Source organism: Phyllobates terribilis, unplaced genomic scaffold, assembly GCF_046119375.1.
Source record: "Phyllobates terribilis strain yellow unplaced genomic scaffold, ASM4611937v1 Scaffold_314__1_contigs__length_2217976, whole genome shotgun sequence".
NCBI classification, from domain to species: Eukaryota; Metazoa; Chordata; class Amphibia; order Anura; family Dendrobatidae; genus Phyllobates; species Phyllobates terribilis.
In genome coordinates, this window is record NW_027363074.1 from 1,315,004 (window position 1) to 1,331,377 (window position 16,374).

Below are 16,374 nucleotides of genomic sequence, written 5' to 3' on the forward strand. Positions count from 1 at the left end.
ATGGCCAGCCGTTAGACTCACTGCTTAACCTATAACTGTATATGTGGCGCCCTGCTGCGCTTGGTGCCACAGAACCTAAAAGGGTGCATGATTGCATTTCTCCACAAGAGGCTCTCACTACATCCAAACACCTCCACCTTCCACCTCATACCAGCAGAGGGAGCCCGGATAGGGATATATAAAGGGAAGGTGGAGCCAGGCAGCTCAGTCAGTAGTTAGAATCTAGCTAGAGTTGAGAGTTAGTGCTCAGACAGGTGTGCCTTTTGTCACCAATCTGTACACAGTAAGCAATGGTTGTAAGCACGCCCCAGCCCTTTGACTGACAGCTAGCTCTACAGTGCATCAGTGCAGAGCCACCTGTCAGTGGAAGTTCCAGGGCGTGCTTACTGCCACTGCTCACATTGTATGGAGTGGTGAATAAAGGCACGCCCTGCATGACTGAAAGCCGGCGGCTCACGGGAGGAATAAAGTTCATTTACTCCCATGTGCTGCACATTCAGTATAGTGGCCAAGCACTTCCTAATGGTATTACCCTGCAGATTAACCCTACATCAGCAGGTTAATAGCGTTATCCAATGTGACAGGTTCCCTTTAACTTAAAGGATCATGTTCACAACAGGAAAAGTCTTCAAACGCTTGTTTCTAATCTGTTACTAGTTATTGGCCTTCTTGGTTGATGGCGTGTGGTGTGGAGTATTTTTACCGAATACAAGTTTCCATTTTGATAAAAAACAACACATTTTTACCGACATGGAGGCGAATTCCCTCCTCTTCACCAGCCTCCATTATTGGTTTTATCAGATCGTATACTCACTTTATCAAAGTTTAGTGGGTACTGTGCTGCAGACTCCAGCTGACGGACCACCACTTCATTAGGAGCCACGTTTCTGTTCCTCATGTCCCGCAGAATATTGGTCAAGTAGACGTCATCTAACCTCTTTATGGCCGCATTAATCAATGTGCTGTATACATTGATATTTGGATGGAATCCACAAATCTGTAAAACAAGTTACCGATCAGATATGCAAAAAGATCCTTGTCACTTGTTTTCTATAAAAAGGCAAATCAGTTTAAAAATGACATTATTTTCTAGACTTTATCAAGTAGGAGTAAAAAAAAAGACACTAAATAAACTATGTAAACCAGCAATGTCATTACCGCCATGTCTTCCAGGAGCTGTAAACCATCTTTTTCTTTAAGGCATGCCCTAGCGAGATTGCAAAAGGTATGGATGTTTGGTGCAATGCCTCTCTGTGCCATCATAGGCAACAGCTGCTGTAAAGAGACCATTCAGACGATCAGTTTTTACACTGTACGTGTGGCATGAAGTCTGGAAGAATCGGCACTAAGTTTCAGCATGTGTCAGTGTTCTCCATGACAGCCAACCAGATGCCACGTTTCATTTTACCAGGGCAATAAAAGAAGAGCTCTGATTGGTTGTTATGGGTATCACTGTCCGTTTCGACAAAAAGTTTGTTTCTGCATGAGGCCCGACGAATTTTCAGAAAAAGGGAAATGCTAAAATCTGTATTAAACAGTATTCACACATAAAATATTGCTGCGTCCAACTGAATGTTGCATTTTGGCGGCAGCGCACAAAACGCCTTCATATAGGCTCAGTGCACAATTCCCTGCCGAAGCGCAAATTCACACAAGCACAATGCTTTGTGTTCAGGGGAAAAAAAGGCCATTTTTGATCCGTACAGCGTCCATTTGTCATCCATAACTAAAAAAAAAACCTAATAGAAGGCCAGACACACTTTCCTATGTAATCTATGCAGTGCGTCCGGTAAAACATACCTGCCACACGGATTGTGTCTGATTGTTGTGCAGCCTTTGAAATCTACGGTTATATCTCATTTAAAAAACGGATGGATGAGATAAGCGCCTGTAGCCATTATTCCCCCACAGTCTGGTGGTCAATCCATTCATGTGGAATATTACACTGGGTGACATGGACATCACACAGACCAAAATAACAAATGGAGGAAATCTTCCTTGATGGTGCGGCCAGAAAAAGCAAAAGGCCTCATTCACACATCATGTTGCACGTGGAGGTTTATCCCTTTTTTCATGGATACATCACATACCCAGTATAATCTATGGTGCTATTCACATGTCCGTCTGTCTGTCTTTTTCCGATATCACAGATGAAAAGAGCCGATACAAGTCTATGGGTCTGTGCAAAAACATTCAGCACCCGGATGGCAAAGAATAGGAGAAGCTCTGTAATTCAAGGATTTATTTATCCATCCATCAAACATTGATGGGAAAAACGGACCCACAGACCGAACACTGATGACACACGGAACAAACACTGCTGACACCAGGGCCATTTTTTCCATGTACGTGGTTAAATATGGACATGTAAATGAGAAAATTTGTCATACTTTAGACTCTTTTGCTGGCTTGCCTTGCATCACTTTTTTTGCCCCCCCCAATTTTCAAGCAATTTAGTGCATGCTGTTGTATTTAAAGCCATGCCCCTTCTGTCAAAGCCATGCCCTATCTTCCAAAGCAATTCCCCTTCTTTCAAAACCATGCCCTATCTTTCAAAGCCATGCCCCTTCTTTCAAAGCCATGCCCTATCTTTCAAAGCCATGCCCCTTCTTTCAAAGCCATGCCCCTTCTTTCAAAGCCATGCCCCTTCTTTCAAAGCAATGCCCCTTCTTTCAAAGCAATGCCCCTTCTTCAAAGCCATGCCCCTTCTTTCAAAGCCATGCCCCTTCTTTCAAAGCAATGCCCCTTCTTCAAAGCCATGCCCCTTCTTTCAAAGCCATGCTCCTTCCTCAAAGCCATGCCCCTTCTTTCAAAGCAATGCCCGTTCTTTCAAAGCCATGCTTAGAAACAATTAGGCAGATAGATAAAAGTGTAGTTTCTATATAAATCGGTTGGAACTGTGGCGTCCCTGAGGGTTCAGTCGCCACAGGGGTACTGCACCTCAGATCGAGGTGTGGTATCTCCTCTCCGAGGTAAGGATGGAGCACCACACGGGACCCAGCCTCAGCACTCAACACTACACCACTCCTGTCCTGTGGGGGGCTTATATGCACCAGGGTGCTGCCCCAGTCGGGATAGAGGAGATGGGGGGGGGGGGCAAAGATAGGGGGAACCATGTAGTGGGTGAGGGTGGAGGACACACTTTTAGGTTACACTTACTGATACATATTTAATACACGGCCATCTTAGGTTCAAGGTCTTTGATTGTGATCTTCATCGCTGATAGTGGCTTTCTGCTGGAACCTGCAGCTTGTTGAAGATACACGGTCCTCGTACTCTGGGCTTGAGGTGAGGAGTGGGTTAGAGTTAACCGCTGTCTCTACCCGGTCAAGGTCCCTACCTAAGAAGGCCTGGAGGGGAGCGGAGGAGTAAAGCTCCACAGGCAAAAGGATCCCAGGGGATATGGACGGAGCAGCATACGCCACCTGTATTTCTTACTCTGGCCTAGTCAGAGGGATTCCTGCTGCAAGAGGGGTACCGGCCCCCGATATCTGACTCTGTTACTTCACGTCTCAGTCGGAAAAGCCCAGAGGCCTTCTGGATCCCTAAGGGGGATATGGACGGAGCGGCGTACGCCACCCGTATCCCTTAAACTGCGCTGATGCAGCGGGAACCGGCCTTTCACCAAGTTCATACCACACACACAGTCAGGAGGAGACTTAATGGGAGAACTCACCAAGGAGAGGAACATTCTGGTCCAGGGGTCTCGTTAAGTGCACCTAAACTACCCGGAGTGTGCTGAACCCCTTCCTGGTGGTCGCAGCGCGCCGTGAGGAACAAGGAAAAGCTTTGTGCTTACTACTGAAACAACGTGAGTAAAGCTTGGAAGACTTCACCCCTTGCCTCCGTTATCCTGTCCTGCGCGGCACCGCACACACACCACCAACCTCCAGACTTTCCTCTCTCTCTGCCCTGAGGCCCTGCTCCGCCTGTGGGGAGTAGTACCAGCTGAGCTGCCACGACACCCGCCTCAGAGGACTGACGCAGCGCTGGTGGTAATCACCGGGAACCACAGGTGGCGTAGTCGACAAATAACCACTCATCTGCTAGCCCATATTTTTAATGTGTGCGCCCTGGGCACAGACGGGGTCAAGGCCGCGACTGCATCCCCCTCTTCCACCGGCCCGCCGTCCGAGTACACCTTTCCCAGGGAGGGCTAACGCTACCTGAGTAGTAGTGGGTCACACAGAACCATTTGCTTTGGATCGTTATTAAGCAATAGTAAAAAAAAAAAAAAGGTATTCACTTTTAAGAAAAAAATATATATAAAAAGTCAGGCAGATCTGTCACACGCTTTACAAATGATTTCATGCAGCAAATATAATCCCACAATGCGGTAACATCATTCACCTACTGTACCTCAGCCTCTTTACTGTCAGATAGCGTGGATCTTCTCACAAGCCGTGTTAATTATTTTATGATGGCTTTTTAACATTTAAATGATAAAATAAAAACCATTCCCTTACCAAAGCCGACTGCAGCTTCAGAGTTTTACTCCTCTTCAACACCAAAGTGTTAAAAAAGGTGAGATCTGGCTGTACTCCGTAGGCGTCCATAGTGGCCCGGACGGCAGATTCTGACCCCACTTCTGCTCTCATGACTGCCGCTAGGAGGGTGAAGGTCTTTATTGTAGGACAGACGTTGTCTTCTTTCATCTTCTGAAGAACGCCCCCTAAGTCGCCAATCACTGCCAATCGGTCAGATGGGGTATTGACATTTGCAAGTGACACAATTTTTCCCGTATTTACAGACAGGTCCAGGAGGTTTGGCACATTACTGGCATCAAAAGAGGGCACGCTGGGAAAATGGTCAGCTGTACTCACCACGGCCAGTGCCTGTGAGCCTGCCAAGTCCTCAGCTGTGCCATAGTTGCCACTTGGAATTGAGGAATGGCCCAGGAGCATGGGCTGCCCACCTCTTCAGGACTATCCTTTCCTTTATTCACTTGCTGGCTTTTCCTGTCTTGCTTCTCTTTGCCTGCACTTAAAGTCAGGGCTGCCAGTTCCTCAGAGTGCGTGAGTAAATGTAGAGCGTCAGCGGTGTCTCCAATCCCACAGTCTCGGGGGGCACAAAGAAGCAGGTTATAGGTGATTACATCCGGCTTTACCCCCATGTGCCGCATCTGCCTCCAGACCTGAAGCACAAGATGGCGTAGACAGTCATTACCACATTACATTCACGCAAATATGTACACCCCGTCACAGAGAAAGCAGTAACTGGACACGGACTAGCTGGCATGTAATGGCAGTACCCTATTATAATGATGCTCCCATATGTCAGAGGGTCACATTGGTAAAGCCGGTGCCCTCCAGGATGAAAAGCTTTGTGGAGGGCTTGGGCCATCTGCTTATGTCATTTCCAAACGTGTGTCTACATAATAAATAGGCAACTTCTACTAGTAAATTCTGTGCTATTTTCTGTATCTGTGAAGCCTTGCCCACTGGTTTTCCCATTGTCTCCGAACAGCGCGCCTACCCGTGTAATAAGACCCCGATGCCAGCGCGCCTACCCGTGTAATAAGACCCCGATGCCAGCGCGCCTACCAGTGTAATAAGACCCCAATGCCAGCGCACCTACCCGTGTAATAAGACCCCGATGCCAGCGCGCCTACCAGTGTAATAAGACCCCGATGCCAGCACGCCTACCAGTGTAATACGGCCCCGATGCCAGCACGCCTACCCGTGTAATAAGACCCCGATGCTAGCGCGCCTACCCGTGTAATAAGACCCCGATGCCAGCGCGCCTACCCGTGTAATAAGACCCCGATGCCAGCACGCCTACCCGTGTAATAAGACCCTGATGCCAGCACGCCTACCCGTGTAATAAGACCCCGATGCCAGCAAGCCTACCCGTGTAATAAGACCCGATGCCAGAGCGCCTACCCGTGTAATAAGACCCGGATGCCAGCGCGCCTACCCGTGTATTAAGACCCCGCTGCCAGCGCGCCTACCCATGTAATAAGACCCTGATGCCAGTACGCCTACCCATGCAATAAGACCCCGATGCCAGCACGGGTATTCCGACTGGCCATTACAGGTTGCAGATGGAAGTGCCGTTGGGGGGGGGGGGATATGCCAACGAAGACAGCGAAAATCATGCAAAATGTCAAAAAATAACTTATCAGCATGCTGCCTACTGTAACAGTCCACCTAAAGTGGCCGACCGCTGTATTCCCTTTGTTACTAAAAATCTGGCACAAAATCCTTATCTACTAGCCAGTCTAATCACTGGCCAGTCTAATCACTGGCCAGTCTAATCACTGGCCAGTCTAATCACTGGCCAGTCTAATCGCTGGCCAGTCTAATCGCTAGCCAGTCTAATCGCTAGCCAGTCTAATCACTAGCCAGTCTAATCACTAGCCAGTCTAATCACTAGCCGTGCGCCAAACTTCTAACAGAAATCTCCTATCAGAATCTCAAGAAAGGAATCAGCAGGCGATCTCTTAGACCAGTCTGAACTAGGACTAAGTAAAGGAGCTAATACAATATAAAGAGGTGAAACTGTTACCAAAGCCTTGTTATTCCGCTCACAGTAACGTCTGAGCCAGCGTCGCTGACACCTCTGCGGGCCGATTTATGCTTTTAGAAAAGTCACATGAGTATCACTACACATGAGACTTCTGCAGCCGGACAGGAGTCCTACCCCGGCTTCTGCCCTCCGCCACGCGTCATCTACAAATATGACAGGCGGGTGGGAGACGCCACATCTCTACTTAGATAAATGTCCTGCTTTATCTCCTGTGCATTGGCACAAGGACGGGTATGTGCCTGCGGGCCGTCAGCATCTTCCCTGAGGAGAGCGGGCACCTTCCCGGCCGCCGCACACCGGAGATGCAGGTCCGGTGCAGGAATAACTGTGTTCCTTTGGCAGGATTGCCAGAACTTGTTCCCTCTACTTGTCGGCACCACCTGGACTAACTACACAGCAATAAATCTCCCCTCCTGACAGTGATGTGGAGCAGGTTGCTCTGTAGCTGCACGCTCCGGCCCCCAGAGCCTGAGTAGTACAGACATACACTACATGGCTGCACTGACCACCAGAGGGAATAACGGACATAATAAAGGTGGACAGGATAGGGGAAAATAACCACATGGATGCAATTAAAGGGTTATTGCCAAAATAGAAAATCATCTCTTATCCAAAGGTTAGGGGATAACTTACTGATCACTGAGGGTCTGACTGCTGGAACCCCTAGCAAACCCAAGAACAGGCAGCATGCTCAGCCTCCGCTCCATTCACTGTCTATAGGACTGCCCAAAATAGCCAAGAGCAGCGCTCCACTAGTTCTGGCAGTCCCACAGACGATGAATGGAGTGGTGGTTGAGTATACGCACTGCCGCTCCGTTCATTCTTAATGGGAGTGCTGAAGACCAGCCGAGCACAGAGCTTCAGTCGTCCCATAGAGAATGTATGGTGCAGCAATGATCGACCATCACATCAGTCACTAAGGACTCTTCAAATCCCCAGTTTTCAGGATTGGTGAGGCTCCCAGCAGTCAGACCCCATCCATCGGGAAGTTATCCTATGGATAGGAGATATCTTTTAAACTTTGTACACCCCCTTTGAAGGTTTATTCAATCTAATTCTAAAGTCGGGGGATACTGACAGCCGCCCTCCACTAATCACACCATGTTGGCATATTGTAGTGATATCCCACCGCATTGTGATGGAAAGAAGAATATAACTGTATACAGAATAACATGGAGATGTTTGATAGAATCCAGCAGCCCGGAGGTTATGGGAGCGCCGCCAGCTTCTGTACCTCTGTACTAGATGGTATACAGCAGTGACCGTCCCTACACGGGACCCTGATCATCAGGAATATTGCCTCTTACACCCGAGCCCAGGGAATTCTAATTACTAGTGTACACTGTTATATCAGTTTATTATCACCTCCGGCCATGAAAGAATTGTCACATTATTTATTTTATAGAATTTTGTCTAGCATGGAAGTTATGAAACCTTACAAATCCATGCTCAGTACTCTCTATATACATGTATAAATTAGATACATTGTAAATGAAAACATCATATATTTAGGAGTTTGTGAGCTACATATCCTTATATACTCCCTGCAACCACTTTGATGTTGCACTTTACTGCAATGCTGTGGCAGCCAAAAAAACGTCATTCTGGCATTTTGATTTTTTCCCCATTACAATGTTTACTGATCAGATTAATTAGGAGACTTGGAGCGGCGATCGTCTGATCGCTTGTGCTGTACATACACTGCTATCTATAGCAGAAATCACCATCTTCTATGAACGCCGGCCCATAGGAGGGTCATAATGACATGTATGGGAGGTCATCAGCAGACCCCCAGCTGTCATGACAACCCATCGGTGCCCCACAATCACGTGGCAGGATGTATGACGCGCTTCCAGCCGACGTGCGTTAAATCCCGCTGTCAGCGATTGACAGCTGGATTTAACGGGTTAATAGCAGCAGGCGGAGCAACAGTACATCAGCAGCTATTAAAGGCAGATGATGGTTGATTAAATCAGTCATCATGTGCAGGGAAATATGTGGGCTCGGTGTGCGAGATCACATCAAAGGCAGGGACACGACCTTTGACGTAAATATACGTCAAAGATGGTGAAGCGGTAGAGCAAAGCACAGGTTGCAGCCTCTTCTCTAATATTCAAAGACTGGCTAAAAATACTCCTGAAAAATACTATGAGGAGGATTTTTACTCTTCTGTAAAAAATGTAGAGCGACCTCTGCAATGCGGTATACATTTCTTTACAATGGGTCCCAATAGTGGACGGATGCCTCATCATCCATCCTGACAGTGGCCACTAGGGGGCCACACACCTTCTATGTGTATGCGCCCAACAATGGCCACAAACGTAATGTGCACCTAGCCCAACAGAGTCATCAGAGAATCCAAGAGTCCCACCCTCAGCCGGCATGCCCCATCGTCACTTCAGCAGAAATACTGCAGCAAGAAATATCTGTATTAGTAAAATGAACAGTTGCTCCATGATTCCTCAATGTTTTTGCGTCTCTCATCATGTCGGAAGTGTGAGACATAATTCCCAGGTAAGTGTGCACTGTACGGATATAGGATGTAGGATGTGTGCAGCAAGCCATACCTGCAGAGCTTGTAGGAAGCCCAGCTCTTCATCCTTTATGCATCCCATAAACAGGACGCTGAATGTTTCAGGGCCAACGACACGGAATTTTTGTGCAATTTCCTATAAACCCAAGAAGACCATATTAGCTTGTTATTATCCAGCTCGCGACATCACTGCTTGAGTATTGCAAGAGAAATCTAACCAAAATCAAAATCTCAGGGAAAGCGTCACTTTGCCGTTCCCAGAACAGCCGGGTGGCCAGTGAAAAACACAGTGAAGGGGGCGCAGTGCTGCACCAGTGCCCAGGATCAGTGGGGTCCAGCGCCGGACTGGAGTACCTGGGGCCCACCAGGAAACAATCAATCTTGGGGCCCACCAGCACCATGCAGATACCGTATATAGGAATAATATAAGTCCACAAACTCATTCAAAATGAATCAACTTTATTAACCAATAAATAACCAATATAACGAATAAATAACAAACTAAAGAAACACTCCTGGCGAAAGAGGAACACTGTTATCTTATTCACACCAGTGTGTGATAAAGTGCCATAACAGAACAATAACAAGAAATACTTTCAAGGTACATTCTCTTAAAGTATAAGTGCCACAAATTGAACCTGCATCCATCTGGCATCCCAGCAGCCGGCATCATTGTAGCAGCACCAAACTTGGCCGCTGGGAAAAGTAAAAGAATTCTGTAAGCATTTTGGAAGTTTGTACTGCACGATTTCCTCTCCTCTATAATACAATACCATTCAATTGTTAGTGAAAGGCCCAAAACAACAAATAAACTCACACTAACAGTCAATCAGCAGCAAAATTACAAACGTTTTTTTTCAGAACAGAAGATGACATTGCATACGTATTAATAATGTCATCATAGTCTAAGTTCCTTGAAATGTCACACTCAATGTTCAACAGAAGGAGGGACTCTAAAAGCTCCTGTCCAATCGAAGCCCTCAGACGATTTTTTACAATTTTCAGCTTTGAGAACACTCTTTCACATGAAACCTGGGTGCAAGCAAGTGTAAGAAGGGTCTTGTAAACTGCAAAAATGTTTCCATAAGCAGCAGAATGTAAATTGTAGTCATATAAAAGTCTGTAGCAGCAGGAAAGACAGTTTTTTTGCGGGACGAGTTGTACTTTCAGATGCAATCATTTATTTTACCATATAGTGTACAGGGAAATGGCAACAAAAATTCCAAGTGCAGTAAAATTGCAAAAAAAGTGCAATTGCACGTTTGTTTAATGGGTTTTTTAGTCACCATGTTCACTATATGGAAAAACCGACGTGACAGGGTGATGCCTCGGGTCAGTACGAGTTTGTAGATACCAAACATGTATACCTTTACTGGTATCTAAGTGGTGAAAACAAATTTATAAGTTTGAAAAATCACACTTTTCACGCCATGTTCTGCGCACCGTAGTGTTCTCATTTTTTTGGGTCTGGGGCTTTGTGACGGCTTATTTTTTGCGTCTTGAGCTGACGTGCATCTCTGCTGCTCTGTAGTAGTCACAACACAGGGAGAGGTTAACCATCCAAGTATTTAATATGTATTGCAAATAAAGAATGTTCCCATTCTTAATATCCGAAAAAAGAAATGACTGACAACTATCCCTAGACTAATAATACCATATAGAAGAGAGAAATACCGCCACACCATGACCAGAACACATACCACCACATAGTGATCAAATACTACCAAGTACAAGGTATATATACTGCCACACCATGAGAAGACGACATATTACCACCACATAGTGACTGTCCGAATAATACCACATACAAGGGACAAATTAAGCCACGCCATGACCATGGCACATAATGGCACCAGATAGTGACTGATAATGAAGATGTAAAAAAGTTAAATATATGGAGTCAGTGTACAGATAATGTAGAGATTATTAGTGACATTATGCACAGGAGCTCTGTATATAGTGTCAGTGTAGAGGTAATACAGTGATCACCAGTGACATTACACACAGGAGCTCTGTATATAGTGTCAGTGTGTGTGTATAGGTAATACAGTGATCACCAGTGACATTACACACAGGACCTCTGTATATAGTGTCAGTGTGTGTGTATAGGTAATACAGTGATCACCAGTGACATTACACACAGGAGCTCTGTATATAGTGTCAGTGTGTGTGTATAGGTAATACAGTGATCACCAGTGACATTACACACAGGACCTCTGTATATAGTGTCAGTGTGTGTGTATAGGTAATACAGTGATCACCAGTGACATTACACACAGGAGCTCTGTATATAGTGTCAGTGTGTGTGTATAGGTAACACACATACTCACCAGTGATGTCTCTAGGTGAAGTTCTTTATCTGCCGCAGAGCGATATATCTCATCTTCTATGCAGGACGTATCTCTGCAGAAAATAACATAGTTCGCTATAACTGATCACTTCCAGAGCACAATCTACACTTTTCTCAAGATTTCTACACTGCATGAAATGACAAAAAAAGAAATCTAGTGCCGCACTACACAGTAACATTGCTCCAGTGTCATTCTGTGCCGGCTCATCTCTGTCAGCAGACATATTGTCAGATGGCAAAGATGTAGCAGAGCTGAAGACAGAAGACCTATGGATTACGTTGGAGTGAGGATTTTTCTTTATTAAAGATGGAGTCCCTAAATGTGTTTTATTTTTAATAAAAAAAAAAAAAAATTCTGTCTTTTTTTTTTTCTGTTTACTAGAAATTCATGGTGGCTATGTCTATAGCCCATACATTCTCCTGCCTCCAATAATATATACCTGACAGGAGCCCATACATTCTGCTGCCTCCAATAATATATACCTGACAGGAGCCCATACATTCTGCTGCCTCCAATAATATATACCTGACAGGAGCCCATACATTCTGCTGCCTCCAATAATATATACCTGACAGGAGCCCATACATTCTGCTGCCTCCAATAATATATACCTGACAGGAGCCCATACATTCTGCTGCCTCCAATAATATATACCTGACAGGAGCCCATACATTCTGCTGCCTCCAATAATATATACCTGACAGGAGCCCATAGATTCTGCTGCCTCCAATAATATATACCTGACAGGAGCCCATAGATTCTGCTGCCTCCAATAATATATACCTGACAGGAGCCCATACATTCTCCTGCCTCCAATAATATATACCTGACAGGAGCCCAAACATTCTCCTGCCTCCAATAATATATACCTGACAGGAGCCCAAACATTCTGCTGCCTCCAATAATATATACCTGACAGGAGCCCATACATTCTGCTGCCTCCAATAATATATACCTGACAGGAGCCCATACATTCTCCTGCCTCCAATAATATATACCTGACAGGAGCCCATACATTCTGCTGCCTCCAATAATATATACCTGACAGGAGCCCATACATTCTCCTGCCTCCAATAATATATACCTGACAGGAGCCCATACATTCTGCTGCCTCCAATAATATATACCTGACAGGAGCCCATACATTCTGCTGGCTCCAATAATATATACCTGACAGGAGCCCATACATTCTGCTGCCTTCAATAATATATACCTGACAGGAGCCCATACATTCTGCTGCCTCCAATAATATATACCTGACAGGAGCCCATACATTCTGCTGCCTCCAATAATATATACCTGACAGGAGCCCATACATTCTGCTGCCTCCAATAATATATACCTGACAGGAGCCCATACATTCTGCTGCCTCCAATAATATATACCTGACAGGAGCCCATACATTCTGCTGCCTCCAATAATATATACCTGACAGGAGCCCATACATTCTGCTGCCTCCAATAATATATACCTGACAGGAGCCCATAGATTCTGCTGCCTCCAATAATATATACCTGACAGGAGCCCATAGATTCTGCTGCCTCCAATAATATATACCTGACAGGAGCCCATACATTCTCCTGCCTCCAATAATATATACCTGACAGGAGCCCAAACATTCTCCTGCCTCCAATAATATATACCTGACAGGAGCCCAAACATTCTCCTGCCTCCAATAATATATACCTGACAGGAGCCCAAACATTCTGCTGCCTCCAATAATATATACCTGACAGGAGCCCATACATTCTGCTGCCTCCAATAATATATACCTGACAGGAGCCCATACATTCTCCTGCCTCCAATAATATATACCTGACAGGAGCCCATACATTCTGCTGCCTCCAATAATATATACCTGACAGGAGCCCATACATTCTCCTGCCTCCAATAATATATACCTGACAGGAGCCCATACATTCTGCTGCCTCCAATAATATATACCTGACAGGAGCCCATACATTCTGCTGGCTCCAATAATATATACCTGACAGGAGCCCATACATTCTGCTGCCTTCAATAATATATACCTGACAGGAGCCCATACATTCTGCTGCCTTCAATAATATATACCTGACAGGAGCCCATACATTCTGCTGCCTCCAATAATATATACCTGACAGGAGCCCATACATTCTGCTGCCTTCAATAATATATACCTGACAGGAGCCCATACATTCTGCTGCCTCCAATAATATATACCTGACAGGAGCCCATACATTCTGTTGCCTCCAATAATATATACCTGACAGGAGCCCATACATTCTCCTGCCTCCAATAATATATACCTGACAGGAGCCCATACATTCTCCTGCCTCCAATAATATATACCTGACAGGAGCCCATACATTCTCCTGCCTCCAATAATATATACCTGACAGGAGCCCATAGATTCTGCTGCCTCCAATAATATATACCTGACAGGAGCCCATACATTCTGTTGCCTCCAATAATATATACCTGACAGGAGCCCATACATTCTCCTGCCTCCAATAATATATACCTGACAGGAGCCCATACATTCTGCTGCCTCCAATAATATATACCTGACAGGAGCCCATAGATTCTGCTGCCTCCAATAATATATACCTGACAGGAGCCCATACATTCTCCTGCCTCCAATAATATATACCTGACAGGAGCCCAAACATTCTCCTGCCTCCAATAATATATACCTGACAGGAGCCCAAACATTCTGCTGCCTCCAATAATATATACCTGACAGGAGCCCATACATTCTGCTGCCTCCAATAATATATACCTGACAGGAGCCCATACATTCTCCTGCCTCCAATAATATATACCTGACAGGAGCCCATACATTCTGCTGCCTCCAATAATATATACCTGACAGGAGCCCATACATTCTCCTGCCTCCAATAATATATACCTGACAGGAGCCCATACATTCTGCTGCCTCCAATAATATATACCTGACAGGAGCCCATACATTCTGCTGCCTCCAATAATATATACCTGACAGGAGCCCATACATTCTGCTGCCTTCAATAATATATACCTGACAGGAGCCCATACATTCTGCTGCCTTCAATAATATATACCTGACAGGAGCCCATACATTCTGCTGCCTCCAATAATATATACCTGACAGGAGCCCATACATTCTGCTGCCTTCAATAATATATACCTGACAGGAGCCCATACATTCTGCTGCCTCCAATAATATATACCTGACAGGAGCCCATAGATTCTGTTGCCTCCAATAATATATACCTGACAGGAGCCCATACATTCTCCTGCCTCCAATAATATATACCTGACAGGAGCCCATACATTCTCCTGCCTCCAATAATATATACCTGACAGGAGCCCATAGATTCTGCTGCCTCCAATAATATATACCTGACAGGAGCCCATACATTCTGTTGCCTCCAATAATATATACCTGACAGGAGCCCATACATTCTCCTGCCTCCAATAATATATACCTGACAGGAGCCCATAGATTCTGCTGCCTCCAATAATATATACCTGACAGGAGCCCATACATTCTGTTGCCTCCAATAATATATACCTGACAGGAGCCCATACATTCTCCTGCCTCCAATAATATATACCTGACAGGAGCCCATACATTCTCCTGCCTCCAATAATATATACCTGTCAGGAGCCCATACATTCTGCTGCCTCCAATAATATATACCTGACAGGAGCCCATACATTCTGCTGCCTCCAATAATATATACCTGACAGGAGCCCATACATTCTCCTGTTTCCAATAATATATACCTGTTAGGAGCCCATGGATTCTGTTGCCGCTGCCTGGGGCGACGCCGGGTCCATCCTCCACAGCGCGCACAGCAAGCAGTCCCGGGGCGATGACGTCATTGCCCTGAGACTGACTTCCTGTGCACGCGCCTGCAGTGTCGCGCTCCACAGAGGAGGGAGAGGGGCACTGTGGCAGCAGGCAGATCGCTCTCCCTGCTTTGCCGCTGCAGAGGTCCCATCACTAATCATATTGGCAGTGCTGCCGATATGATTAGCGAACCGGGGGGAGGCCTCTATTCTCCGTAGAGGGCCCAGGGGAGGTGGGGGGGTGGGGCTTGGTGGCGTGGTCAACGGGATTCGGGGCCCACCGGGGATTTTCCCGATCCTCCGGTGGGCCAGTCCGCCCCTGGTGGGGTCCCTGTGCCCCCCTAACAGGAGACATACTAACTAGCTGAAAATTTACACACCAGCACCATCTTCCTATCTCTTAAGCTGACAGTGGATGTGTTGGTAGTAGATAGTACAAAGCTGTCCACCTTTCTCAGATTTATTAAGTGACCCCCTGGTCCCCACAGAAGAACTGAACTCTGGTGGTGCCTTCTGATGGCTGCTAAGTCCCCGGCCAGACATGGTGCACTGGTGATTCCCCGTGGAATGATTACAATGATGCTGTTCCCTCCCGGTTAATCTACGATAGGGGCATCTTATAAGGACTCCATTGTGGGTGACCAGGACTGTGACCTTGACTTACCTTAAATAGCTCACAGCTCCCCTGCAGTCCTGAGCTCAGTGTGCAGACCTTCAGCGAGCTCCGGTAAGTGATGGGATTAAGCGCAATGTTCTTGTAAATCAATTCTTTCCGCAGCTTCAGTGCGTGCTGCAGACCCGAGTCTTTCCATGGCGACTCCGCGCAGGCGTTGAACAGGGCAGTATATGTGGCATCTGTGGGAACCAGACCTCGCTTTTTCATCTAAATGATGTAACAAGAAATGAGTCTGTACTGTAAAAACTGTATGTAATAATAGCAATAATAATGTAAGTACATAATATACAGGGCATTATCAGATAATGTAAAGGTACTTTACTGCATTACGTTATTGGTCCTCCCAATTAACAGAACAAATGGTCCATGGTGCTCACTGGGGCGCTGACGCCCCTTCACAGCAAGATCCATATAAGTGTGAGTGCCTGGTACTGCCGGCCTCGGCCAGATCCCCACAGCTTGTACACTGA

At 46.0% G+C, this 16,374-nt stretch overlaps 1 protein-coding gene across 1 annotated transcript; it reads right to left on the minus strand.

Annotated features, from left to right (window-relative positions):
• Positions 1–772: 772 nt before the first annotated feature.
• On the minus strand, positions 773–16,111 carry LOC141221109 (pentatricopeptide repeat-containing protein 1, mitochondrial-like). The gene is made up of 6 exons (XM_073666454.1): positions 15,893–16,111; positions 9,096–9,197; positions 4,949–5,134; positions 4,467–4,859; positions 1,159–1,275; positions 773–997 (listed from the first exon to the last, which is right to left on the minus strand). The coding sequence occupies exons 1-6, from the start codon at positions 16,109–16,111 to the stop codon at positions 773–775; spliced, it is 1,242 nt and encodes a 413-aa protein (XP_073522555.1).
• Between the last annotated feature and the right edge of the window lie 263 nt (positions 16,112–16,374).